The sequence below is a fragment of the Volvox carteri genome (genome assembly GCF_000143455.1).
Source record: "Volvox carteri f. nagariensis unplaced genomic scaffold VOLCAscaffold_15, whole genome shotgun sequence".
NCBI classification, from domain to species: Eukaryota; Viridiplantae; Chlorophyta; class Chlorophyceae; order Chlamydomonadales; family Volvocaceae; genus Volvox; species Volvox carteri.
In genome coordinates, this window is record NW_003307558.1 from 1183671 (window position 1) to 1209409 (window position 25739).

At 58.1% G+C, this 25739-nt stretch overlaps 1 protein-coding gene across 1 annotated transcript in view; it reads left to right on the top strand.

Annotated features, from left to right (window-relative positions):
- The window catches only part of VOLCADRAFT_117341 (uncharacterized protein), a gene marked incomplete at both ends in the record, with an annotated part of 29979 nt that extends 8059 nt beyond the window's left edge, over positions 1–21920 (top strand). Inside the window, 34 exons of the mRNA XM_002949603.1 lie at positions 159–392; positions 666–957; positions 1306–1463; positions 1833–2034; positions 2305–2394; positions 2795–2918; positions 3531–3692; positions 4031–4172; positions 4450–4701; positions 4991–5103; positions 5505–5601; positions 5888–5983; positions 6337–6471; positions 6780–6875; positions 7183–7342; positions 7594–7756; positions 8048–8197; positions 8360–8522; positions 8972–9320; positions 9449–9767; positions 10244–10287; positions 10414–10447; positions 10859–11020; positions 11286–11436; positions 11521–11838; positions 12283–12435; positions 12466–12586; positions 12983–13113; positions 13483–13818; positions 14164–14742; positions 15103–15357; positions 15403–15663; positions 21261–21635; positions 21702–21920. Of these exons, the coding sequence (XP_002949649.1) occupies positions 159–392; positions 666–957; positions 1306–1463; positions 1833–2034; positions 2305–2394; positions 2795–2918; positions 3531–3692; positions 4031–4172; positions 4450–4701; positions 4991–5103; positions 5505–5601; positions 5888–5983; positions 6337–6471; positions 6780–6875; positions 7183–7342; positions 7594–7756; positions 8048–8197; positions 8360–8522; positions 8972–9320; positions 9449–9767; positions 10244–10287; positions 10414–10447; positions 10859–11020; positions 11286–11436; positions 11521–11838; positions 12283–12435; positions 12466–12586; positions 12983–13113; positions 13483–13818; positions 14164–14742; positions 15103–15357; positions 15403–15663; positions 21261–21635; positions 21702–21920 (6636 nt within the window). The remainder of the gene's footprint in view (positions 1–158; positions 393–665; positions 958–1305; positions 1464–1832; positions 2035–2304; positions 2395–2794; positions 2919–3530; positions 3693–4030; positions 4173–4449; positions 4702–4990; positions 5104–5504; positions 5602–5887; positions 5984–6336; positions 6472–6779; positions 6876–7182; positions 7343–7593; positions 7757–8047; positions 8198–8359; positions 8523–8971; positions 9321–9448; positions 9768–10243; positions 10288–10413; positions 10448–10858; positions 11021–11285; positions 11437–11520; positions 11839–12282; positions 12436–12465; positions 12587–12982; positions 13114–13482; positions 13819–14163; positions 14743–15102; positions 15358–15402; positions 15664–21260; positions 21636–21701) is intronic.
- Between the last annotated feature and the right edge of the window lie 3819 nt (positions 21921–25739).

Genomic DNA, 25739 nt, shown 5'->3' on the forward strand with positions numbered 1-25739 from the left:
GGGTCAGCGCCGGAACGCCTGACCTTTTTCTCACCCACACATGCCAGACGTACCAACCCCCATTTACCGCTTCCCAAGTTCTTATGGACCCCATGTGATCGACCCCTACATTTGGGCTCATTCTTGTCTTGTCTCTAAATTCCCACATGCAATTGCAGTGTGTACGGGACTCCCAGCGGCTGCTCAGAGACCTTATGGAGCTCTGGATTGCCCTGCTGGCGGAACGGGCGGGGGGGGACGCGGTGGAGGTGGTCAGCGGCGGCACCTCAGTCAGTAGTGGCGGCCCCATCAGCGGGCGGGAGGCGCTGGCAGTGGATGTGCACCGGCTGGAGGGCTACTCGCTGGTGTGTATGGCTAGCCACGATGAGGCGATTCGGAGGGAGGCGATGCAGGTGAGGTGGTCGAAGAGAGGGTGCACGTGCCTGCGTGAACCTCTGGGTTTGGCGGCAGCAAGTGGCTACACGCACAGCGGGAAGGTCAGGTCAGGTCAGGTCCTTTAGGGCTTTCGGGGTACTGAATGCATGACTTGGCAAGGTTGACGGCGGCTAGACCGGTTGCAGGCTAGCTTGGCGAGCTGGAGGCACATGGGCTCTGAGTATGCGCTCGCCTGGTAAATTACCCGTCATGTTCACTGACCTTAATCTTTCTATTCCCTTGACCCGCAGTCTCTTCACCTCATCCGGGCTCTGCATCAAGCCACACTCTCCGCCGAGCCGTATGAGCTGCCACCCTGCCAGCTCAAGCCCGGGCTTGGAGGTGCGATGGTGACTCGGAACCACAGCAGCGGCGGCCTGACAGTCACAGGGCCGAGCGGTGCGACGTCATCCAACTTCACTGGTGTCGTGAGCCGGCCTGTTCATGGGCCAAGCGCCAGCAGGGAAAGTCTTGACATATACGGCGGGGTCATGGACCTGGGCCCAGGCACGCCCGGACCGGCCAAGAGCAACACCGCACAAGGTGAGACCGAGGGCGGGAACGAAGCTGCCGAACGATTGCGAGAAAACGTCTCTGCTTGCCCTGTATATCTGTGTTGCAGTTGATACAACGGCATGCATTGGATACGTCCCTGGCGCATTGCGTTCGTGTTTAAGTTGCAAACATTCTATCCATGCATTTAACTTCTTATTCCCTTTGCCGGCCAACCCTGGTTCACACATGCCGCTCCATCTACCACCCAAACCCCGCTCAACCCCACCCAATCACTTATACACTCACTGACTCACATATGCGCACGCCCTATACCACACGGCTGATCCGCGGTTGCGCTGCACACGTTGCGCCTGGCACCACTCCGTGTGGGTTCAGGGCTACCTGACGCTCTCGAAGCCGATCCGCCCACCTACCTTGTGGAGTTGGTTGAGGAATCGGGACCTGCGCTTCTACGGGAGACGTACTGGGACTTCGGGGACTTCTCGGACATGTGGAGGCTGTACAAGCCGGTGCCGGAAAACGTCACGTTTGAGGTGAGCTCGGGTAGGAGTTCTGGATGGGGACGTGGATGTTTGTCATTCGGTGCTGCGCGTGCGCTTACGGTGTTGCGAAGCTGCGGCGTAACTGGTAGTGAAGGACGGCATTTTGTGCGTGCATGTGCTTCGTTTATGGGACGGACAACACTTACAGCAAAATATGTGCAGTGTCCCCAATCAAGTGCAGAGAAAAACGCTACCGGAGCAACCGACCAACTAACAAACATGGCAGTTTCTTGTATTTCCTGCAGGTTTTGTTTCAGCCGGCGGCCCAACCCCGACATATCCCCTGTGGTTTACAGCTACCATCATCTCAATGCCGCCCTTGTTGGCTACTAAACTGTTGCACCGTTTCCCCTGTGCCAGGAAGTGCTCGCCGCCCCTGGCCGCCCTTCGGATGAACTCTCTCGCGTGCGCTTGGCCCGGGCGCTGCTCGCGTTGATGGCCCTGGCGGTGCGGCTGGTTCCCGCCAGTGCGGCGGTGGCTGCGGTAGAGCTGGTAGCGAGGCTAGGCCGCATGCTGGGTCGTGGAGGGGATAACCGCCTGGTCCTGTTGGCCGAGTATCTGGGTGAGGAGAGGTTGGATGGAGGGTGAGGGGGAATGGTGGCATGGTGGAAGATGAGTCAGTCGATATGCAACGGACTTGGCGAGGAGGGTGGGAGGACTTACCAGACGCGACCGGCCGCCCTTTGACCAGGGCTCGCCATGCTTCTTTACTTGTTACAGCTCCCCGCTCTCGCCGGTTATTTTCTCCAACTCCCCTTTAACGCCTGGGTATGTAAACTCACCCCATTGCCTCGCTCTCCGAATGGCCGGCATCGATGTTGCTCTCTCACAGAACCCGGCCGGCGTGACGCGTGGCGCAATTGTAGCGCCATGATTTGCGCGTGTCCGCACACGCTGAGGGAGCGCACGCAGGAGAAGCTGGGTAGGTGATCCTGTGAAGATACGGGGGGTTAAAGAAGTTTTCCTCAAAATGAACTGAACACCGTCCCCTGACGAACACTAGACGTGGAGGTGAGGGTTGACATCTAGGTTGTTGAAGCGGTTGCGATATGGAGGAGGATAGGTGCATATATTAGAAGTTTGTAACTTGTAGGAGGGCGAAGGGCCCGCCGTTAGTGTTGTTTTGACACCTTGCTGCACCTGACGCTGGGCATCACGTGTACTTCAGTTACTGGAGTCCTTTCTCCCCACCCTACACTTTTTGCGCTGTTTGCCAACCCGACCCTATGTGCAGCTCATTCGTGTTGCATGTCCATTATCCCCTCCTCCTCACCTGCTGTCCCTGGCCTGCATCTTTTTTTATAATTTCCCTGTGTCTGCAGCCCGCCGCCTGCCAAGCCTGACCAGTCGCGACATTATCCGGATGCATTTGGCGCTGCTCACAGCCTGCGCCAGCTCCTCGTCTTCATCGGCACAGGCAGTGCCGCCCAGTTTGCAATTGTGCAGGTGGGGATATTTACCGCCTGAGTCCTTGAACCTATCTTTCCACCTCGGTTGGCCTCAGCCCCCATGCGGTATGAGGCTAGAAGACCGGTGGGGCGGGCATGGATGCACGGAGAGCCATTTGCAGTTGCCCTTGACAAGGGGTCCGGGGGACATCGGCACTTGGGTGTGGGATGCGAGAGGTCCTCGCTGGGACGCTGTGTGCCTGCCGTACCCATCACCGCCACCCTGCCACGCGTTGTTGTGAGGCAACCAAAATAGCCTCCTCCCTCCCCAGCAACGGGATGCCCGGAGTTTGAATTATTGTCGCACTCATTTCTCTTCCCAGCGATGGTGCACTGGTTCCCCCTTAACCCCCGTCACCGGTCTCATTTCACCGGTCTTAAGACCACACCTTGGGATGTAGGATTACCTTAGGTTTTAAAACCCTGTCTAAAATAGGTGGCCCTTAATTAAGGTTGTATTGCTCACTGCAAACGCCTTTTCCCTGCCCACCCGCTGACCCAGTCATCCTTCCAACGTTCCATCTTACGCTTTTACCCACAGACACGCGGCCCTGCCTGTCCTCAAATCCGGCCCTTGATCGGCTTTCCCCCGGAACCTCTCCCCTCGCAGCATGATGTCGTTGGGCCATCTCTCCTCGGACATGTACGGGATCCTGATGGAGGAGATGCAGCCGTATATTGACGACTACCTGGGCGGACGCGGGGCAGGGAGCGGCAAGAGCAAGAGCAAGATGCGTGACGAGCTGCGGCGATGCATGGCGCACGTGTTTCGGTGAGTTGGTGGCTTGGAGAGGTGCGTTGCGGCGGTAGGGCATGCCAAATTTCTTGGCTCTGGGCTCAAACCTACTCCCACTTGCATCAACCGCATCCACTAATCATGTCACCATCGTCAAATTTTATGTACCTCCGCGGCACCGGCACCTTGTGGCTATTTCGAACCTAGTGGAGTTGGTTTTCCCACATAATCTGTTATGCACTGCCGCCCCTGCCCCAACTTAGCGAACATCTCGTTTTTGTGGGTCAATGGCCTTTTTCCTTACTTTCCCCCAGTCCCCGGCTCATTCGTTTAGCGTGTTCATCCTTCCCTCCCTTGTTCTTTCCTTCCCTCAGGATTCTGTCCGAGCAGGTGCCCCTTGAGGTGCTGAACTCCAACCCGCAGCTTCGGAGCCGGGTGCTGGAGTTTATACGGGAATCATACACAGTATTGCGCAACATCCAGCTCGGCGCGGATACTTTTTGGGAGGCGGTCCAGGTGTGTGGGTTTAGCTAATGCTGCATCGCTCACAAGGACTTGGTTTTGCCACCCGCTCCCGCCATCAATGACCCCAGCGAACCAAAGCCACAGCACACCGATTCCTTTCGGAGCTGCTTGCGCCTTGTCGCGTGGCCGCTTGCTTGGAGTTTACGGCAGACTTTGCTCTGCTTTTTGCACCCGTTAGCTTCCTGCTCTCCCAGAGGCGCAGTGCCGATAGCGAAGCACGTGCTCACGCCACGAAAATGTCCTGCTGTCCCACGCGGCCGGCCCTCAGGTGGCATACTGCCTGACCGCCGTGGTGCGCAACATCGCGGTATCGCTGAGGCCGCTTCTGTCGCAGGCGCTGCACGGGGGCCCGATAACCGCCGCCCAGCAGCTGCAGCGTGACTCGCAGGGGCGAGCACCGGACGCGGCGATGGCCGCCACGGCTGCTGCGAGTGGTGGTGGTGCGTCGTTGCGCAAGCTGCTGTGGGAGTTAATCCTGTTCTGGTGCGAGGAGGCTTACATCCTGCTCAAGGACCTCAAGGTAGGTAAAGCACGTCCTTCTTGAAGCATGTTCTGCTAATGCATGTTCATTTGTGGAGGTCATAAAAGGAGCACAGCCGCAGTATCGCGAGTCTGTGGCGCACCGGCACCCCAGCCATTGACCCTTTGAACCGGTTCACTTTCGTACCCTTCCCAAATCCTACCCTCATTGGCATCCTTACCCTCATCGGCATGCCGCTGTTAGTTTGATTTCCTAGTTGCTCCTCCCGGCCGCCGCTTTCAGCCCTCTCCAAATCCCCACCACCCGCGCCCCTCACACCCGCTTCCAGGCGGTGGTTGGGGCCGTGGCTCCCGGCAGCGACGTCACCGCTGCTCTACGGACGTGTCCTGAAAGCAACTACACCAGGGCCATCAACCTTGGTATCGGTGCGGTGCTGCACAAGTGAGAGTGATGTCCACTAGCAGGGATAGTGCAGGGGGAAAGGGCGGAAAATGGACGTCCGGAGGTGCAGGTAGAGGGAAGACGGGACCAGGCAGCCCGTCACACGCCCTTGGGCACCGCTTGTGCACAGCGGGGCGTTCCAACTTTTCCCACATGTCCCCCAACCTCGTCCTTAACCTTATCCGCAGCAGTTAGGCGTGTGTATCCTTGCTAGCCGTCCGCTCTGTCGCCCCCCTGCGCCGAAGTCACCCCTGGTCCATGGCCGGCTGTTGCCCGGACAAAAGGGAAAAGCGACAGATGAGACATTGGCGGATCCCCTTCCCGCAGTTCATGCTTTGGACGTCGGGAGTTGTTTCCTTGAGTTCTGCATGTACCCCCGCCTCCTCCATTGGCGAGAGCAGGTTAAAGGACTCCCCGGAGGGCCTTCGTGAGGAGCTCCACCTGGCATCACATTACGTCAATCACTCGGCCAGGCTAGCGCTGGCGGCACTGCTGGAGGTAAGGAGGAAGGTGGAGAGGGGACTGGGGAGGGGGTGAGTGAGGGGGTGCAGGGACGAGCCTGGTCGTGTGGAAGTCGGGGAGAGGTACCGTGGGGTAATCAAGCGAAGGAATTGGATGCGCTGCAGCATATCACGCATCCTCAGTTTGCTGGACACCTTGTCCCATGTGCGTCCTGCCGCCCCTGCCCAGCGTGTCCACGTAATTTTGCCCTAAATCCTGCGGGGTTCTTACACGAGGACTCTTTTGTAACAACCCACCACCATCGCCCGCATGTCATCACCAGGGGCCTGTATTTGACAACGACACTCGTCGACCCACGGGTCCCGTGTTCACCTGGATTGATAAGCTCCTTGCGGTGCCCAGGGAGGGGCCGGGGCCGGTGAGTGCGGGGAGGCGGGACGGGATCCTGCTTCGGTACGGCAGGGGAAAACACGTGGCGTCATGCCGTTTGAGGTGGTGGGGGCTGTGGTAGTTAATGGCCAGTACCTGCCAGAGGTCACACACCTGATTTGCTCGCACCCCGATTGCCTCACCTTCATTTTCACCAAGTCCCTTGCATTCCTGCACACGAATTGCCTCCTTCGCCTCCTTTCCATCCAGGCTCCGCTCCCACCAGCTGCTCCGTTTTCTGAATGCCCACCTATTTCCTTCCCACCCCCGTTGCCCATCCTGACCGTCGGCACGCACTACCGTTTGTGCCTCGTCCTCGAACCCCGTCCATCATCTCCCCAGGTGACTGGTCCTCCTCGGCGAACGGTGGGCTTTAAGGCCCTGCGAGCTCTCCTGACCCACAACCCTGACTTGTTCGAGGCCTGCTTGGACAAGTGCTACGACTCCAACTGCTCCCTGGCCAGTGGATACTTCCAGGTGGGGGCCGCTGGGGGCTGGGCTTTGAGGAAAAGATGAGCCTTATCAGGCATTACCCTGAAGGGTATAGGTTGTGGGCAGTTGGCTTGGGTAGGAAGTCTTTATACAGAGGAAGATAAGCGAGGAGGGCGAGCACACGGCTGCTCGCTCTCAGGCCGGATTTAGACTTGCGTCAAGTGTTCTTCCCCGAACTGTTCTGCATAGCGAGGCAAAAAAAGCGAAGCAAAAGGCAGTACGCCACCTTTCACCTCCCCAGTAACCAAATGCCCTTGCCGCTTCGGCTCGCCAACCCCGTCCTTCATCTTCAGGTTATGTGTGAGGTGTACGGCACGCAACCGGTGCGGTGCGAGCCGCACATCGTGTTGGCGCTGGTGCTGGTTAAAATAGTGGACCCCGCACAGGAGGTGGGACACGGCGGTGGGAAGGGCGTTGTGCTTTGCTGGGTGGTTTTGGAGCGGTTGTTTAGAGGGCTAATTTGACCTGTGTGCACATGGCTGTGCACACGCATTCAACCAGCCAACCGGATACCTTTGTACTCACTAGCACAGCTCCTGCTTGAATAGCGGCCTTTGAGTTTCTACACCACTTTTAACGGCTTGTCCAGCGCGACGAGAGCATCAATAATTGATCGGAGTGCACTTGGCGCAGCACCGCACAGAGCAGCCGCCCTGTTCCGTCCCTGTCTCCCCCTGAACCCCCAACCCCTTCTAGGTCCGCGAAGACGCGCTGCACATGCTGAATGTCCTGAGTCAGCGAGAGTGGCAGTCGGGCGCCTCGGCGGCGGCCCAGGGCCTAGGGCTGGGGCTGGGCCTGGGGGCTGATCCGGGCAGCTCACAGGCGGCTGCCGGGGCTTCACCCTCCTCCCGGAACGGTGAGTGCGCTAGGTTGGTGGGGGGGGATAAGGGTAAAAAGTTCGGATACGGTACTGTTTTACCGCTGGTGCAGTCCATGTTGAGGACGGCCACATCTCCTTGCACACTGTTAGGCTGGAACCTCCTATCTAGCTCACTCCCACGCCACCTGCGTAACTGTGACCCCAGTCTGGTCTTACGAATGGGCTACCTCGGTTGTGCCTCTACACTTTGAGATGTACACCATGACCCACGCACCGACGCGATACAGGTGCTCCCGGCTCTCCGAACGGGGCGGATGCTGAGGTGGGTGCAGCCGCTGTCAGTAGCAGCAGTGGCGTCGGCGTCAGTGACGACGGGGCGGTGCTGGTGATCGGCTCGCTGCAGGACTCGTATAATCAGTTCCAGTACGAGCTGTCGGGCAGCCTGGCAAGGTATGCGGCCCCTTAGCATGTGCTGGTACTTGTATGAACCAGCGGTGCCGGGTGATGTCCCGTATTTGTGTTGATGTACGGGCACCCGCCCTTTACAATTCCGTCCTCCCCTGCTGCACCCTGACCCTTTCCAGACCCCGTCGCGTCCCAATCTTCCTCTTTCCCGACTCTGTTGAGTTTTGAGGTTTCGGACTTCCCAGTTTAAATTTTTTCCACAATGCGCAAATAATCCCCCCTCCCGTCCCTTGCCGTCCCTTGCATATCGTCTCACCCCGTCTCCTCTCCCCTCAGGGAGCACCCCGAGCTGAGTGAGGCCCTGTGTGAGGAGATGATGACCCGGCAGCTAGAGTGCAATGACGGCCTCATACAGCACCCGGTGCTCACCAGCCTGGCGCCATGGATGGAGAACCTCATCATTTCCTTCCCGTGGAGGGGAAACTGGTGAGTGCCGGTGAAGAAAGGGGAATCCTGCAGGGGCTGCCGTGGGTGAAGTGGATAGGGGCTTCTATTGGGGATCGGACCCGCTCATCACCTCTTCCCTCCCCTCCCTTCCCCTTCCCTTTCCCTCCCTTGCGCCCCTCTTTGGAAAACGCACGCACACAGGAGTGAGCGGCTGCTCAAGAGCATGTACTATGTGACCCTGCGCCACGGCACCCAGTTTCCCAGTGAGATCCAGAGGCTGTGGACCCAGCTGGCCAAGCGGACGCGAAACATCAACCCCATACTGGACTTTTTGCTGCACCTCGGCATGGCGACTGCACTGCAGGTGTGTGGGTGTGGGTGTTAGAATGAACTGAGATGCGCGTAGGAGGAAATGGAGAGGATGGTGTATGGGAGGTGGCCGGCCCTGGTGATCCCTGTTAATGGGGGAAAGGCTCTGCAGACCTGCAGTCCTTCACCGCGAGCGCTTGCATGTGTGCGCGTACGCTGTTTGTTGATGTACTTGTGTGGCCTATATAGTTGTGTATAAGGCAAGGCCCCTGAGGAAAGATGGGGACGTTAGGAAATGCTGCCGCCCATCAGGACATCCTGAGAGCTATCGTCCCGGCGCAGGTGTGACCCTGCCCCTGCTCCCCCTTCCCATGCTGCGCGCTGCCCTGCTCTACCCACACCCGTGCCCACTCTCGCCTCCCTTTCCCTCTCACCCGATCCCTTCTGCCCTCATGTCATGCGTCTACACATGTGGTGGCTGCGATTTGATGACGTGCCTCACAGACCGAGCAGACTTCACAACAGACCGAACACAACCTTATGATGGACTTCTTCAGTGTCGCCAAGCGCATCGTGCTGTACCTGGCCCGAGTCAGCCCCACGGAAACCATTGGCTACCTGGCGATAGAGCTGGCCAAGCAGCAGATGGAGGAGGGGGACGCGATGGTGGAAGGGGCTTACCTCACTGCCGACGGCGCCGGGACAGCGGCCACCTCGGCGGCGGCGCCCGCTGGTGTCGGGGCTTCCCGCGGAACTGCCGCTAGCGGCGCCAAGGTCGCTGCTAGTGGGGCGCCTGTGGCGTTTCCGCATGTGCTGGTATTTGGCGGACCACTGGACTGCGTGGTGGCTGGAGGTGGGTGGGCCGATGATTTTGGTGGAAAGGTGAACACGAAGAAGTGGTGTGTATTGTTGTCGCAGCATTCGGAGCCTGTCGTCCCACACGCCCTCAACGGACCGCGCCCTTCCATGCTACCCCAACAGAGGAACGAACAATGTACACCTCGTACGAATCTGTACCGACAGTATCTTCCACATCCCAAGGGGGCGCCGCCAGTACCAGCGGCCTGGGGTTGAGTAGCCACCTGGAACCTGCTTCGTCTGCGACCGGTGCCGGAGGGGGCAGCTACCGGAATCAAAGCCTGGACCAAGGGCCACGGCCCCTCAGCGGTCGCTCCGAAGCCAGCGGCAGCAGCCGCAGCGACGCCAATGGCCTTGGCGGCGGCGGCGGTGGCATGGGATCGTTGGCGGACAGCAGTACGGCACCTGGGCGGGGGCTACTAGGCGGCCTGGGATTTGGCGGGTACGTACGGTAGCTTTACAGCCCCCGCGTAAACCTCAAGTAGGACATGGCTGTCTGCGTAATGTTTGCCTTCAGCGCGTCGTGTGCTTCTAGTTATGGATTGCACATACTATGTCGCTGTGGCCGTCTTTGGCTGTGGGGACGTGGGGACGATGTCCGTCTGGTATTGTGATGCGGCTGTGTGCTCCTGGCTGCGAGCCCCGTCCGATAGCGTCTCTGGGTGCCAGCCTCTTCCTCCCGTGGGCCCCAATGGACGCGGAGGGACCTACGGTAGAACGGTGTCTGGACAAGGAGAGGCTTCCTGTTTTTCTCGCTGGCGTCGTCCCTTCCCTCTAGAAGTCCGCGGCGGTACCCCTCCACACCGGCTTGAGGGCTCCGTCATCACTCGCCACATCATACCCCACCCTGCCTCACCCTGCCCCAACCCGCTTGTGTCGCTCCCTGCCGCCGTTGCCACCTCCGTCTGGGTGCCGCAGCTCGGACCACAGACTTCGACCCGCGGATGACAGCCGCAGTGCCGGTGCGGCCCCCTCGCAGACCTCAGCGGTTGGGGCCGGAGGGGCTGGGCTTGGGTTTGGAGGCGGAGGGGAGCTCCGTACCTCGCACTCGCCCTCCGCCTCCCCGTCCCGGGCTGCCTCTGCGGCAGGCGGCCTCCTTGGCAACAAGGCGCTGCTGTCCAGGTAAGAAGTGGGGACAGGGAAGAAGGGGGAGGGGAGGGGCTCTCGGGCTGGGATGTGGAAAACAACTTAGCGGGTGGAGGATTGTAGTTCAGAGGCAATGGATTTAGTTGAAAGGGAGAGGGGCAGGCGGGCGCTGTTACCCCGCCATTTGCAGGCAGTGGTAAGGAAAGAACTTTTGGCGGGGCAGCCCCTTGGGGTTTGTGTCAGTTACCACAACGACCCACTCCACCTTACCGTGCCCCACGGACGCGACACGACCTGACCCAAACCGACACAGCACGACCCATATCATGATATGTGGGAATTGGCCATGGATCACACTGCAAGCGATCACCTTATCTGCTTCGCCTCGCCTCCCTCCTGCCGCCCTCCCTTTCCTTATCCATTTGTCCCTTTCCGGCTCCCCGTCAGGGCCGAGCTTGTTCTCTGCTGCTTGGCTGAGGTGGTGTACGAGCACGAGGTGGACCCCCAGCACCTTCCCCTGCTGCTGCATGTGGCCCTCACGTGTGCGGACCACGGGGAGGCAGTGGTGTCCACCCACTGCCAGCAACTCATTGTAAACCTGCTGTACAGGTGGGGGCTGGCTGGATGGGGGGTGGGTGGGAACGGGTGGGGCAGGGCAGAGCCGAGGGGAAGTATGGACCCAGGTGCGGAACCCGGCAATGGAAATCCGAGTGCGAACGGAACGCGGCAGTACGCGGTTTTGGATTGCTTTTAGATCTAGGTCTTGGTCTCGCTTAGCGCCATGTTGAGGGATAGTTTAGGGACATCCCTTGCTTAACTTCTAAACCTGCAATCATTTCCCTCGCGTGTCCAATACGCGCCTCGTCGCCCACAGTCGCTCCGCGCAGATGATTGACCTCAGCCCCGACCTCGCCACCACGCCCCGTGCCGTCTCCACTGCCGGGTACGCCGGAGCCGCCACCAACGGCGGCGCCGCAGCTACCACCGACGCCGCCCCGCCTTCCTTCGCCGCCGCGTCTCCCGACGTCGCCGCCCTCATCCGCCATCTCCAATCCCTTACCGGTCGGAAGCTGTGGCCCTGGGAGGAGTTCAGCCTGGTGGGCGCACAGGCCGTCGCAGCCGCCGCCAGCCTCGACGGCAACTTGCTGCCCAGCGCCGCTGCGCTAGGCGGCCTCACGGTGGCGGTGACGGAGGCACTGTCGTACGAGCCGTCCTTGGCCGTGGAGTGGGGTACGCGGGCTTTGGACTGGGCGCAGCATGCGCGCAGTCGCCATGCGGCGTGTCGCTCCTGGCAGGTGCTGCGGGCGCTACGGCCCCCGCTGAAGGCCGACCTGGCGGCGGCGCTGGTCCTGAGCCTGGAGGCCTGTTTTCAGAGCGGCCTCATGGCGGGGTGTGAGGTGGCAGTGGAGATCATCACTACCACCCGGGTGAGCTGGCGGGAGGAGCCTGTCTGGGGGAGAGAGAGGGGAGGGTGTAATGGGATGAATAGCAGGAAGGGGCAAGGGTAGTAGGAAATAGGGACGGGAGCGAGGAGCTTGGGCGGTGCTTGGCGTATGTTTGTAATGCACTCCGGCCTGCCACCAGCGTTTCAGCGCATAGCTCCGGTGGGGATGTGTGCATGCCGCGAGCTGGGCAAGCACTGCAAAGACGATACCGCATGGGGGCGGTTTGTGGTGTGCTCCCCCCTCCGTTCGCATTTAACATGAGTCACCAACATCGGCTAGCTTCCCCATCCAACCACCCTGCCTTTGCCCTCCTCCTCACTGCGCATTCCTTCACTTAGCTGGTCCGCTTAGCTGGCCGACCTCCCCCTTCCCCCGCCCACCCTCTCCCCCGGTGCTTTCATCCCACCCGCCCTCCCAACTCCGCAGCTGCTGGTGGAGTCTCTGCCTCCCGGCCGCCTGGTGCTGTACCCGCAGATCTGGTGGGCCGCTCTAGCACTGCTCCACTCTCCCCATGTGGCCGTGTACCGGGCGGCACTGGGGCTGCTGGGCGCGTGTGTGGGGTCGGGGGCTGGGGGTGTAGTGGGTGGCGGCGGCTCTGCGGGCCCTCAGCTGCGGTTGTGGGCGAGTAAGGTCCAGGCGGTGCTGCTGGCGGCGGCCCCCGGGCTGAGTGCGGCTCAGCTGCTGGCGGCCAGCCATGCGGCCACCACCCAGGACAGCGGGGAGGATGCGGGTGAGGCGGGGATGGGCGGGAGTGGGCGGAACTGTGAGGGGGTGGGGGTGGGGTAGACGGTAGCTGTAGCCGGTGAGCTGGTTACGCCGCCGGTGCATAACCGTACGCGTGTGTGAGCACTGCGCCCAGATTTGGGTCTTGTTCGTACATGCCGGCAGGGTACACCGTATACTGCAGCATTTACTGTTGCAGCATACACGTCATATTGCAACAGCAGCAGCAGGAACAACAGTAACAACAATGAAACTACAATATGAATATAGCATTGTCGCCACATGCGACGTGCTGTACGCTGCACCCTCCACCCTTTATGTGTTCGTAACAGCAACTTCATTCCCGGGCCCCATCAGTAGCCCGTAGCAACCCCCGTAGCACTCCCCCATTGGGCCCCCATAGATGGTGGTGATGGTGGTGGAACTGACGTGTGTGTGTTTGCAGACCCCTGGGTCCTGGGCTACCACGTGCTCAATGTGCGGGAGGCCTCACCGCAGTCCACCTCGCCACACGGGAGCATTGCCGTACAGCAGGTGAGGAGGGGCTAGGCAGCAGGGCCTAGAGGACGGGGTGGTCATGTAGGGATGCGGAGCCGGGGCTGGGATCCTGGTGAGCGGGACGGCTGGTGGGCAAGTTTAGGTACGGAATTACGGTTTTTGCTAAACTGTTTTGCAATGTTGCTTTCTTGTTATCGTTGTACTTCTGACTGCTCTCTCCCGCCACACCTTCCACTCACCGCACTGCCTTGTTGCCGAAATTGCCCATCGCCAACCTCCCCTGCCGCGCTCACCATTCAGCGCACCCTGCCCCTGCCCTCGCCTTTCCTCCACTTACGATTTCCTCCTTTCCACTTTCCACTTTCCACTTTTCCCCCCTACCCCGTGGCTCCTACGTGTCCGCAGCTGCTCCTCCGCGGCCTCACTCACCCCCTCACAGTTGCTCCGACTCTGCACCTGCTGGCCGCCTTCGGTGAGGCGCTGGCACAGCAGGCGCAGGTGCTGCTCGCGCGGACCGGTCCCTCAGCGCTGCATCAAACCCAGTCCGGCCACCAGCAGGCGGCCTATCACCACAACCACCACAACCATCACAACCACCAGCACCCCCAGCACCAGCACTACCAGCACTACCAGCCGTTGCAGCAGCCCCACCTGTTGATGGGGGGTTCCTCGGCGAGCAGCTCGGCGGGCGGCGGTGCGGAGGGGCCTGGGTATGCGGACCATCTGGGACTGCAGCTGCAGGTGAGGGGCCGTGTGTGTGCGAATTCACACAGCCGGGTGCGTTGGTGGAGGCCGAGGGGGTCGGCCGAGGCATGGCGATCAATGCGTGTTGCCGTCGTTGTTGTAGCTGTTACTGTTGCCTGCTGCTTTGTCCGGTGTACTGCAACTCGCGCCCCGCGGATCCTGGAGCCTGTGCTTCATTGCCTGCGCGTCAGAACTTCGTGTTGTCATGGCGTCATACACCGCGAGACCCCCTGGACATGTATTCTACACCTCCTTTCATTATTTGTCTTCGTTGTGAGCTTGACCACCTGCCCGAACGACCTCCTGCAACCCCACCCTTCGCCACCGCCGCCCCGCTTCCAGCTACCCCGTCTGACTTCCGGACTCGACGGCGACGCCATGGACGATTCTCTGCTGGACGGCGCCGGCGGCGCCACCCGTACTGGCAGCGGCGTCGGCGTTGGCCTTAGCCGCGGTGCCATCGTAGTACCCCACAGCGACTCGCTGCGCAAGCACCGGGCCCTCAAACTGGACTCCTTCCAAACCCTCCTAGGCTCTTGTCGTAGCCAGCTCTTCGTGTCTCTCATGGGCCTCCTGCCCCTCATGTTGTCCTTGCACGGCAATGCCGGTGGCAGCGGCATCGTCGCCTCCGCCGCGGGAGGTGGCGGCTCCGCTGCCTCCTCGTCCGAGGACTTCCCTCAGCTGCAGCCACAGCAGCATAGTCGCGCTGCGCGCTGTGTTGCGGCAGCGGCAGCGGCGGCAGCCTCTCAGGGGGTGGCAGGCGGCGCTGGCGTTAACGGCGGTGTTGGTGTTGGCGGCGCGGATGCGGTTGAACTGGCGGAGGCAATCCAGAGGGCGGTAGCAGCGCTGGGCCGCGCAGCGGTGGTGCTGGGTATGGGTCCGGAGCTGGGAGCGCATCTCCAGGTGCTCAGCTCTCAGCAGGTATGTGTGCTTTGGACGAGGGAGGGATAAGGGACGCGGCGGGAGGCGAAAGGTTTGCAGCTTTGCTTGCACGGGTTGTTGGCATGGAGTATTGGCCACCCCTACGTCGCGAGGGCGGCGTGAACGTCCGTGCTTCGAGGTGGCCATTGCGGCATAGATGCCGAACAAGAGGTGGTGGCCTTGCCCGCATGGCCTCATGTTTCTCGTATTCTCTTCCGCTCGGCTGCACAGTGTTTTACAGAAATCTCGCAGGCATCTAAACCATCCACAAACGTTTTTTCCCACCTGTGCTGCCCCCGCTCTCTCGGCCGCCCCCGATATATTGCCGTGTGTCCTTTTCCTCTTATCCCTCCTTCACAGCTGTCTTTCGAGCCGGAGCTGCTGGAGTCCACCGTCATCCAGCTGCTGACCCTCCTTAGCCGGGCCCTCTTCCCCCGCTACACCTCCTGGGTCCTCCACCACCTGACCGACCTGCTGGTGGGGGGAACAGCGGCCACGTGGGCCTCAGCAGCGGCGGGGTCCAGTGCAACCACATCCAGCGCCACAAGCTTCGCCGCGGCAGCGGCTGCCGCAGCCGCCGCCTCTGGAGGCTGTATGCCTCCAGGCCCGCGGCAGGTCCGCTCCGCCTTGCTACTGCTGCGTTGCCTGTTCCGGGTGAAGGACCTCCGACTGGGTCCGGCGGCTGCTCTGCTGGTGGCCGATGGGGCTCTGCTGCAACCCGTAGTGGCGCTGACGACAGGCCCCATGGGAGCGCTGGCGACGGAGACACTGGCAGCGGCGCTGCAGTACAGTCAGGATGAGCGGTTCCAACGGGATCTCCAGGAAGCAGCGGCGCGGGCATCGCAGTACGAACAGCAGCAGCTGTCGCAGCCACAGCCGCAGCCCGCAGCGCCACGGACGCTCTTCCCGCCGGTGACGCCGGTGGGCGCAGCGTTGAAAAAGGTCGTGGACACGCTGGGGTCAAGTCTGCGGCGGCGCAACAAGCATATGAAGCTCCTACCGTTCCTGGGAGTTTATAATGACTGATGAGTGAGAGGGGGCTGGGCCGGGGGTTTGCTAGGGGTAGTGAAGTGAAGGACGGAATCGCGCAGGCCTGGGGTGGATTTAGGTTCCGGGGGTTCGTGTGGGCCTGTCTGCCCGTGTGGTTGGGAAGGAGGAATGCAACGTGCTGAAGGGAGGGAGGCTGGCGCGTGTGTCATTGAAACACACCTACATATGCATAGCGCAGCACAACAGGATTACCAAGGCCGCAGCGGTCGTGAAGCGCGGACACAGCGGGCTATATGCGGGATTTTTGCTTGTGCGGGTTATAGGTCTCCGGGTCAGTTCATCCACGCGTTCGCGGCTCGGGGCAGCTGTTTGGTTGGCAGACCTGAGCATGTTTTGGGGTGTGGGGGTGTTGGAGGGGCGCCACTGTGCCCATGCGAAATCAAAGCTTTCGCCGCCGTCAAGGCAGTGAGGGGCAGGGAGGCGCTTTTCCTTGGGACTCGGGCGCTATGCTTTGTCGTCATCACGTAGTCCACGAGGTCTATAGATGCTCGTTGTCAGTGTGGCTGAGGTAGGCCAGCACGCTTACGGTAGAGTGACGAAGGAGCGGCGGATGGGGCTATTGATATACATACATAGAATTGACTTCAAGTCACGGGCGAAGAAACAGTGTTGTCTATAATGTAATGTGGATATGCTTGATGATGTACGCATGTGCGTGTGGGAGCAGATATGGAGGGAGATGTATAGGCAGGGAGCGGGCGGGTACTGTCCACCCAGGCGAGGGAAGGTCAGGAGCAGCTGTGCAATGGAGGTACCACAGGTGGGAGGGCCGCAGGGTCCAATGATAGAGTGCGCAACATGTGATGTTGGGGTGGGGATGTAGGTTGGTGGTTCTATGCAGGTAACGTGGCGAGCGACATCCAACCGGTTGTCAGCTGTGTAGTCGGGACGTAGATTGCCTTTTCTTCTTGTCGTGCTTTGCTCGTTCCAGGTCAGTCCGGGTGCTCCTCGTGGCCTGCGCGTACCCCAGCAAGTGCCTGACCCGGCACTTCAGGACATAGGCGGAAGTTCGGCAACCCGCCAAGGTGATGCGCACCGAGCATTTAGCGCTACCCCGTCTTATTGGTTGGAAATGTAGGGGACGTCCAATCTCAAACCACAGTCGACATTATGGAGATGTTTGATGAGAAGGACGGACCGTGGGGGAGGGAGGGGGTTCGTGTTGTCGTGCGGGAATGTATGGTTGGTCGTGTGTGCTGGAGGTTGGCCAACCCCAAAGAGTGATCCAGGTAGGGCAGTCCAGGAGGGCTCCCCCACCAAGGGGGCACCACAGACTCATAAGGCCCCTTGGGGTGTAGGTCAGGCAACAGCGCAGGATGAGTACAGGTGCATATGCGGTAGGCACCACCACCTTTTACATTTTTAGGTATTGTGCGTTCTGTCCACAGGCCCATTGGAGACAGCAGATAGCGTGGTATCACTTCAAAATGTGAGAATCACGGCTGCCTGAGATGTGCGTGGTAAGCTATTTTCCTGCGCTGGTGATATGCCAAATTTTAAGCATTGGAGAGATTCAAGGCTCCACAGGGCAGGGTATCGCATTAGCAAAATTGCTAGTCAAATCGCCATGTAGGTGATTTGTCCTTGTCTTCACGGCTGCCAGTTACACCTCATTTGACATGCCTCTTCCTTCCAGTTCTCCGCAAGCGTGCCTATCCTGTGTCCCCGAGGTCTCCATTTGCCTTAGCTTAACAGAGGTTTTTCTTTCTGGACAGCACTTCAAGACGATGGTCGAAGGGTGAGATAATAGGTGCCAGAGGCAGATCCAAAAAGTGAATGTGGTGGTTCACTATTTGGGTTCGGATGGTGCCGCAAAATTGCCTCCTTTGTTGGCTTGCTGCTTGCGTCGCAGCACACCCACCTCACCATAACACCACCCGTCATATGCTTGGGGCCAAGCCAGTTACCATATTGATAGGACTTTGCACTGCGCAGTTAGGGAGCATAGATGTCTCCTTTAAGTGCAGGTCAATGTTGGTTGTTTCCCCCATGTGCTAGTGCTGATGCTATTGATAGGCAGGAGGGCAGTTTTTCCTCTGGACAAATTGATGCGGGAACGTTTATGGGTCTCTGACTGTATCCTACGTTGCTTGAATGTCCAGAACGTTGTTATCGCTTGGGACTGAGATATTGGGCCGAGATGCGATGTGGGAAGACAGAGCTACAGAGTAGGCAACGGGCACAGCTGGAACTTAACAATGGGGAGGCCTCCCACACACGATTGACCGGCGAGTTGAATGCGGTGACTGCTGGTCAGGTGGGAGTTTGGGTCCAAAGCACAATATGTACAGCAGCTGGTGTGTTCGAGAAACCTATGGCGGAGTCAATGGTCCATGATAGCGAGGGGTAACGGGCGCAAAGCTATGAGCCCCCGAATGGTCAAAGAATTGTGACGCTGAGCGCCAGCAGCTTCTGCAGCTTTTGCGATGCACGTTGTTGTGCCAAAGTTGCGCAACTATTCAGCATACCATACCATGTTATAACTATACTCGTGATTTTAGTATTATATTGTTTCCTATACCTTAAATAGGATGAATATCCTACATTTTGCCTTGTTTTGGGAACCTCGACAACACGCTCGTCCCATGGGTCTGGGCGCTCTATTCATGCTCATGCTTAAGGAATAAATAAAACTGGATCACACATGAAACTTAGCGCTATGCAGTTGGGATCCATCTACTTTTTCGGGGAGCTATGGTACAGTCATGCTGCAACACATGCGTAACTGCTCATTCTATCTTCCTTAACACCAATCTAACCCTGTAAAACAATGCCTGAATGCAACTCTGATTATGATTATGTTAGAATCTGAAGCTACGAGGATACCTATGTTCCGCCTGAGATACGTTGTCCAAGTCCTACCGCTGCTGGACAAGCGGCTCCATGTCCTAACAAAAAGAAGTTACATGTACAGAAGAGGAATTTTAACTCAAGATTTTTCCCGAACTAGTCCTACCTATCCCATGAACCGGCAAGTCTGACGTTTCGAACTGGACTATGACAGTTGGGTTCTTGCATCATAAATTCATCAACGCAAATCTTACGCCGCAAGGACAGATATGTTTCACCTTTATTTGAAAGCGAATACAGTAAACCTCTATCTTTCGACGGCTGTACTGCATTTGCACCTGGTAGGTGCCTGTGTGACTGTGTTGGAGGGCGTCTGGTGCGTGGTAAAGCCTTCATGGACGTGTACTTCCGCTCACACCTAATCCCATCCTAACAGTTCTCTACCTCGCCATGATTCTTGGAGTGCTGGGCTTAGTCGTTACACTTGCTATACGGTATGCCGGTCCATACACACCGATGAACCTAGTTGCATCAGATCCGAAAGTTTAGAGACGGACCGCGACTGCATCCCGCCCCCAAACACGATAAGCGTCGCTGACTAGGGTGCGCACATACGGCCGAAGGGTATTATCCTGGCTCCAATTGGTTTCCTTACCAGCCGAATGGTTTCCTTACCGCAACTCATTACACATGGACCTTATACACAATAGAGATAGGGCTCCGCTATCTTGGTAACGTATGGAAGCGGCAGCCTAGCCTAAGCCACCAAAGCAGCAAACTACTGCTTGTCTTCGCATCATCCTTGCCACCTTACCTGCTGCTCCCTTCCCCAATTCGTCCAACCGCGCAGTTTGACGGCGACGTTGAACGATAGTAAGTGGACTGTTTAGGGCGCGACAGCTTTGCCAGCTGCAGTTGCATGCTGCGTGTGTCACACACATTGGAATGTCAGAGCAACGGAATGCAAAAGACGGGGTATACCTTACGGGCCGGCCCCTCCATCCCCGGGGCTGCATGCGCCTACCCCCATTGAGTCAGCGACTTCCCCACAGCCACACACACGGCCTCCGCAGCCATAGTTCCACAGCCCTTATCCCCCCCCGCCTTCAGGGGGGCCATCCAGCTTAAGAAGGAAAGGAAGTTGTCCATCGCCCGTCGATCCCGGTGCACTTAAGTCGCAGCCGCGACGGCCCGCAGTTCACCAGTTCGTCGCCGAATGGAATACCGCCCTGGAAACAAAAGCGCAAAAGCTTCCAAGGATGTGAACCGCTTCAGTCATTTAGGGCTATACCTGGAAACAGCTTGTTAAGTTGAGGGGCCCACCTAGGCTCTAGCCGTTTTCAGCTGCTGTAGCCTGTCCTGGCTAATACTCGTGTCCATTTCTGTTCGCCTTTTGTGGCTCTGGCGAAACCCCTCTTGCCCATGTGAAATACCTATTTATCATACGGCGCTAATGTAAAGGCATTGTTGCCGGGCGAAGTTACCGCTGCGGCACATCAGCCAGCTATGCTGAGGGGCTCTGCACCTGAACCAGCTGTCCACCTCCCTCTAAGCACTCCTCCTTACCCTTCCCGTCACGCCGCTGATGCAGAGCATTTGCCGAGGCCACACGTCGAAGTTATACTACCGCCGGCAGCGCTCAGCCCACCTGCTCCTTTGGCCCCCCCACCAGCACCTGTACCCGCACCACCCAATGCGGTCACCAGGCTGCTCGTGAAAACGGAACCCATGCAGGCACCAGACCCTCATGCGCTCACGGTTAAGGTGTCTGCATCATCAGACACAACTCATCCATTGCCAAGCGGGAACAACCCTATCCGGAATCATCCCCGGTAGTCTGCAACCTCCGGCGGCGCCGCTGCCACAGTCACTGCTGACAAGCAGGTTCGTTCCCGAGATGAGCGAGGCGGGTTTGCATGGATAGCCACCGCTTTGCCCTCCACCTCGCAGGGCAGATTTTTACAGAACATAGTAGGTCTAGTCACTGGCTCAGTCGCACGGATGTTGCCCGCCTGGCCTTCCAGCTCCTGGCGACCCATGCACTGTCCTTGCGACGGAGTGTGTAACTTATCTGCACAGTTACACTGCTGCCGGGAACACCCCTTCCCACCCCCACCATCACCTTATGCAACACCTCTGCCCGTCCACATGTACCCGGTTGCTCCGAAGCTGACCTCCGTCCCCGTGCCCACTCATGTCCCCCTCTCAGAAATTCCATACGGGTGCAAGATTGCGCAATCTTGCACGGTTGACGTCCGTCGCCGCTACCATCCGTGCCTCAGCCAGCAGGGGTGCTGGAGTCACTACCTTGCTAGCAGTGCGGCTACACGCCGCCGCCGTCACAGCCATGCATAAGCACTCACATGGATGGATTCAAGGTGGCACCTGGCCCAGTGGCACTGCGTGTGGGCCTGGGCCGTCCCGCTTAATTCAGGTCATCAAATCGCCCTAGGTTTATCCTGCTGTACATGACCTAAAGCCCCATCGCTTTTGGCGGATGAAGACCCGCACCGAAGCTGCCATGGCGGGCTTGCCGTCACGTATTGGGACTTTGGAGCAGAATCTAGCCAAAGCGCGCAAGGAGACTGTAGAGCAGGTAAAGAAAGGAAGCGGTACGCGTCAATACAGCAAGTGGAAGCTTTGTGTTTTCGGGATAACGGTGCTCGTGATGTCTCAAGGTAGGGGAGCGTGTAGCTGGAGCTGGAGCCAGCGGGAGCGGCGGTGGAGCACAGGCTGAGCCGCCAGCCGACACAAGTGGGCGGTGGCGGGCTGAGTACGTGCGTCTGCGACTGGCACTCAGCGAGCTGGAACGAACGGATGGGGAGGATCGGGGACCATGCACCCTGGGGATCTGCGTATTATTCTCAGGGTCGGATTCACTAACGATGTGGCAGCGCCCAGCCCTCATCCGCTCAGCTCGGGGCCAGGTGGCTAGCCTGGAGGCAGCACAGACCATTAACCGCGAGGTGTGGCTGCCAGAGTCAGACGAGCTCAAGAGTGGCTTCAGGATGCTTGTGTGTGCTGAGGAGAAGAAGCTCTGCACCAAAATCGAGGTAAGGTGTGGATGGCATACGTAAATTGCAGAAAATGTAAATGACTAAGATCCCTGCTGTACACAGGCTGCTGGTATGGATTACTACAGCTTGGAATGGGTGATGGAACACCTTCATGGGCGGAAGAAGGAGCAGCAGCAAGCGATTCGCGATAAGCGTGCCACCAAGCAGCACCTCGACCGGCTATGGGAGCAGCTGCGAGTTTGGTGTACGCAGCGTGCCAGCGTGCTGCCATTCGGGCGCCACTACAGAAGCGGGCCACGGAGGAGTCTATGCTTCTCTTGAAGGAGGTTCCACGCGCTTTGTAGTATTACGTGGCCTGAGTGCGGATTCTGGATTACCTGCAGGCTTTGTGACTGTGGAGCGGTTGAAGATGAGTTGCATGTTTTCGAAGAATGTCCCGCTTACATGAGCATACGGGCTAAGTATGATGGTGACCTAGTCCTTACGGGGCGCAGCATGCGCACCATTATGACTGAGGCGCCACCCCTGGCATTGGCCAGGTACCTCTCGGAAATTTGGGAGGCCAGGCACGTCGCGCTGAGGCGCTTCGCCCTGAAGCGGACGAGGGAGAATGAAGATGACCTCCCGCGTACCCGCATCAATACCAATACAACGTCCATGGCCCCCCCGGCTTTTACGGACACACCCGCACTTGTGTGCGGAACTTGTAACTTGTAACTTGTAACTGGAAGGCGAAATGACGCGCCGACCTAGTGAGGGCGAGCAATGCCTGCTTGGAAAGCATCTGAATTGTATTGTAACAGAGTGGGAGGCTTCTGGGCCATTTGAACACATTATCTGTTGAGGAAAATGTTGTCCGGTCAGTCTGTCGCCTGATGCTTGCGTGATACTTGGTTTCTGAATAGAGTGGAGCCATCTTCCGTACTTGTTGATCGACTGTCGAACTCGTGAATAAATAGGAATGAGCTAACGATTATCTTTGGTCTGGTATGCTTCTAGAGTAGTGAGTTGTGGCTGAGCTGAGCCGTTAGTCGCTTTGTAAACGCTCTGGCAATCACTATTGCGTCCAAATCCATTCAGCCCTCAAGAGGTTATGAGCCCCGCGCTCTAAAATGGAATACTCCGGTAAATTCCAAAACCTCGTCCTGGTCACTAAGTACACGCAGACCCCCAAAACCAACTACACGAAGCCGCCTACCGTCCGCGATCTCAACGAACATGTCACCGTCGATCTTCTGGTAGTTCCAGAGGCACGTAGAATCGGGAGACATGTGGTACTGGGAACCGGAATCCAGCACCCAGCTGTCGTCGGCATCGCCATCCGCGGGAGCGACGGCTTCTTGAATTCCGACGCCAGACTTCTTGACGACGGGCGGTGTATCGACGCGTGCAGCGATAACGACAGGCGCCTCGAGCGCCGAGAAAGACGTAATCCTTTTGCCGTACACTTCGGAGATTTTCTTCTCCGTGCGCTTCTTCTTGAAACATTGTTGCTCAGTATGGTTGTCCTTGCCGCAATAACCACACTTGGCGCCTGGCGTATTTCTGGAGGTGGTTGGCGTGGTCGATGTACTTGCCCCGGAGTTACCAGGCGACTTACAGAATCGCGCCTTATGTCCAGGTTTACCGCAATTGTAACACTTAGTGACGTTGCGAGATGATAGGGCGACGGCGACGGGATCCGTGGTCACGCTGTTCCTAGTTACCTGCTCCACCGGCAACAAAATGTTCTCAAGATGGCCAGCTCCGAGTCATTAGTTGAGTACCTGTTTCGCGTCAAAGACATTGTGAGTGAAATGCGGGAAGCAGGTTCGGGATTGGCCAAAGACAGCAAATCCATCGTTATGCAAGCGGTACTGGGGCTTAGCGACTCCTTCGAGGTAGCCCGACAACATTTACTTATGGGTGCAATGCCATTGGATCTAGCTGCTCTGGAGAACATTTTGTTGCCGGTGGAGCAGGTAACTAGGAACAGCGTGACCACGGATCCCGTCGCCGTCGCCCTATCATCTCGCAACGTCACTAAGTGTTACAATTGCGGTAAACCTGGACATAAGGCGCGATTCTGTAAGTCGCCTGGTAACTCCGGGGCAAGTACATCGACCACGCCAACCACCTCCAGAAATACGCCAGGCGCCAAGTGTGGTTATTGCGGCAAGGACAACCATACTGAGCAACAATGTTTCAAGAAGAAGCGCACGGAGAAGAAAATCTCCGAAGTGTACGGCAAAAGGATTACGTCTTTCTCGGCGCTCGAGGCGCCTGTCGTTATCTCTGCACGCGTCGATACACCGCCCGTCGTCAAGAAGTCTGGCGTCGGAATTCAAGAAGCCGTCGCTCCCGCGGATGGCGATGCCGACGACAGCTGGGTGCTGGATTCCGGTTCCCTCTGGAACTACCAGAAGATCGACGGTGACATGTTCGTTGAGATCGCGGACGGTAGGCGACTTCGTGTAGTTGGTTTTGGGGATCTGCGTGTACTTAGTGACCAGGACGAGGTTTTGGAATTTACCGGAGTATTCCATGTCCCGGGATTCAAGCACCGCTTGTTGTCTGTCCGTGTTCTCGTTGAGAAAGGAGCGAGTGTGGAATTTGAGGGGATCTACGGAAGCTCCGAACGAGGACTCCCATATAGTCGGAAGAGTTGGAATGCGCGAGAAGGTTTCCTACCAGCCCGTTTATTACCCGTTAGGGTTCGTCCACCTCTGCGGGCACCTAAGGCTGTTGTCAGGAGTAGCGACGGTACCTGGTCTCATAGCTTCCCTTATTCTCGGGGAGCTTACCGCCTGAAGGGTACTATGATTTTGCCTGAAACCCCCGCGCCAGTCAATGCGTTTTCATCCAGGTCTGTGTCCGATGCCTACCTTTGGCACTGCCGGCTTGGTCATCTGAGCTTTCGGAACCTGGCTCGTCTGGTTGACGGTGGTATGGTCACCGGGATCGATGTACCGGCGAAGGACTTTCGTGTAGAGGGTGAGTCGGTATGCGGCACGTGCGTCGAGGCCAAATTGTCACGTTCGCCGTTCAGTTCTAGTGGAAATCGTGCAGATAAGAAGTTGGCTTTGGTACATATGGATGTGTGTGGTCCGCTTCCTGTCACCTCCCGTGATGGCCATTCGTACATTGCTACGTTTTTGGACGATTTTTCACGTATGTCAGTTGTTTGCCTTCTGTCGCGAAAGGATCAGGTGGCGAGTTGTGTGAAGGAGACGCTGACTATGTTGGAAAATCAGTGCGGAGAGAAGACCAAGGTAGTTCGTACGGATAGGGGTCGGGAGTATCTTAACGCGGAGTTAGCGGCGTGGTACAAGGATAGGGGCATTATCAATCAGACAACCGCTCCATACACGCCACAGCAAAGTGGATCGGCAGAGCGTCTAAATCGCACGTTGATGGAGAAGGTGCGCGCGATGCTTTTTCAGGCCGATTTGCCCAAATCTTCTTGGGGCGATGCTGTTATTACTGCTAATTATTTGCGAAACAGGTCTCCTGTTAATGATTTGCCAAGTACCCCTTACGAACTGCTTTTCGGCTCTAAGCCCGACCTTTCCGATTTGCGTGTTTTCGGTTGTGTAGCGTACGTTCTCATCCCTAAGCAAAATAGGGATAAGCTTGATAAAGTTGCGTCGCGAGGTATTTTTGTAGGATACGAGGCCGGTTCTAGGGCCTATCGCGTCTTTGTCCCCGAACTCAATAGAGTAGTAGTGAGTCGGGACGTTAAATTCGATGAGGAGTCTGTGCTTGCATCGCTTTGGGATGATACTTCTGATGATGAGGTGCAAAACCGGGTAGAAAATGTTAATCCGGTTCTAGACGACTCCGATAATGAGCCGGCACCTAGTGGGGTTACCGCCGTTCAAGTGCGTGGGAGCCCTAGTGGTAGCGTTTCGTCGGGTCCTTCTCCACCCGCACCAGTGTCGGCTTCGGAGGGCGGGGGGGGAGAGGTTACTAGTGGATCTACTGCTTCGCCTCCTGCGCCTCCTGTTCCACATGCGCCTCCAGTTCCACTTGTACCTTCGGTTGAATTAGAGGGACTAAGGCGATCTACAAGATGCAACTTGGGTGTTCCTCCCGCTAGGTACTGTGATGTGGCGTTAGCTTTTGGTGCTGTTAATATTGACGAAGAGCCCAAATCGTGAA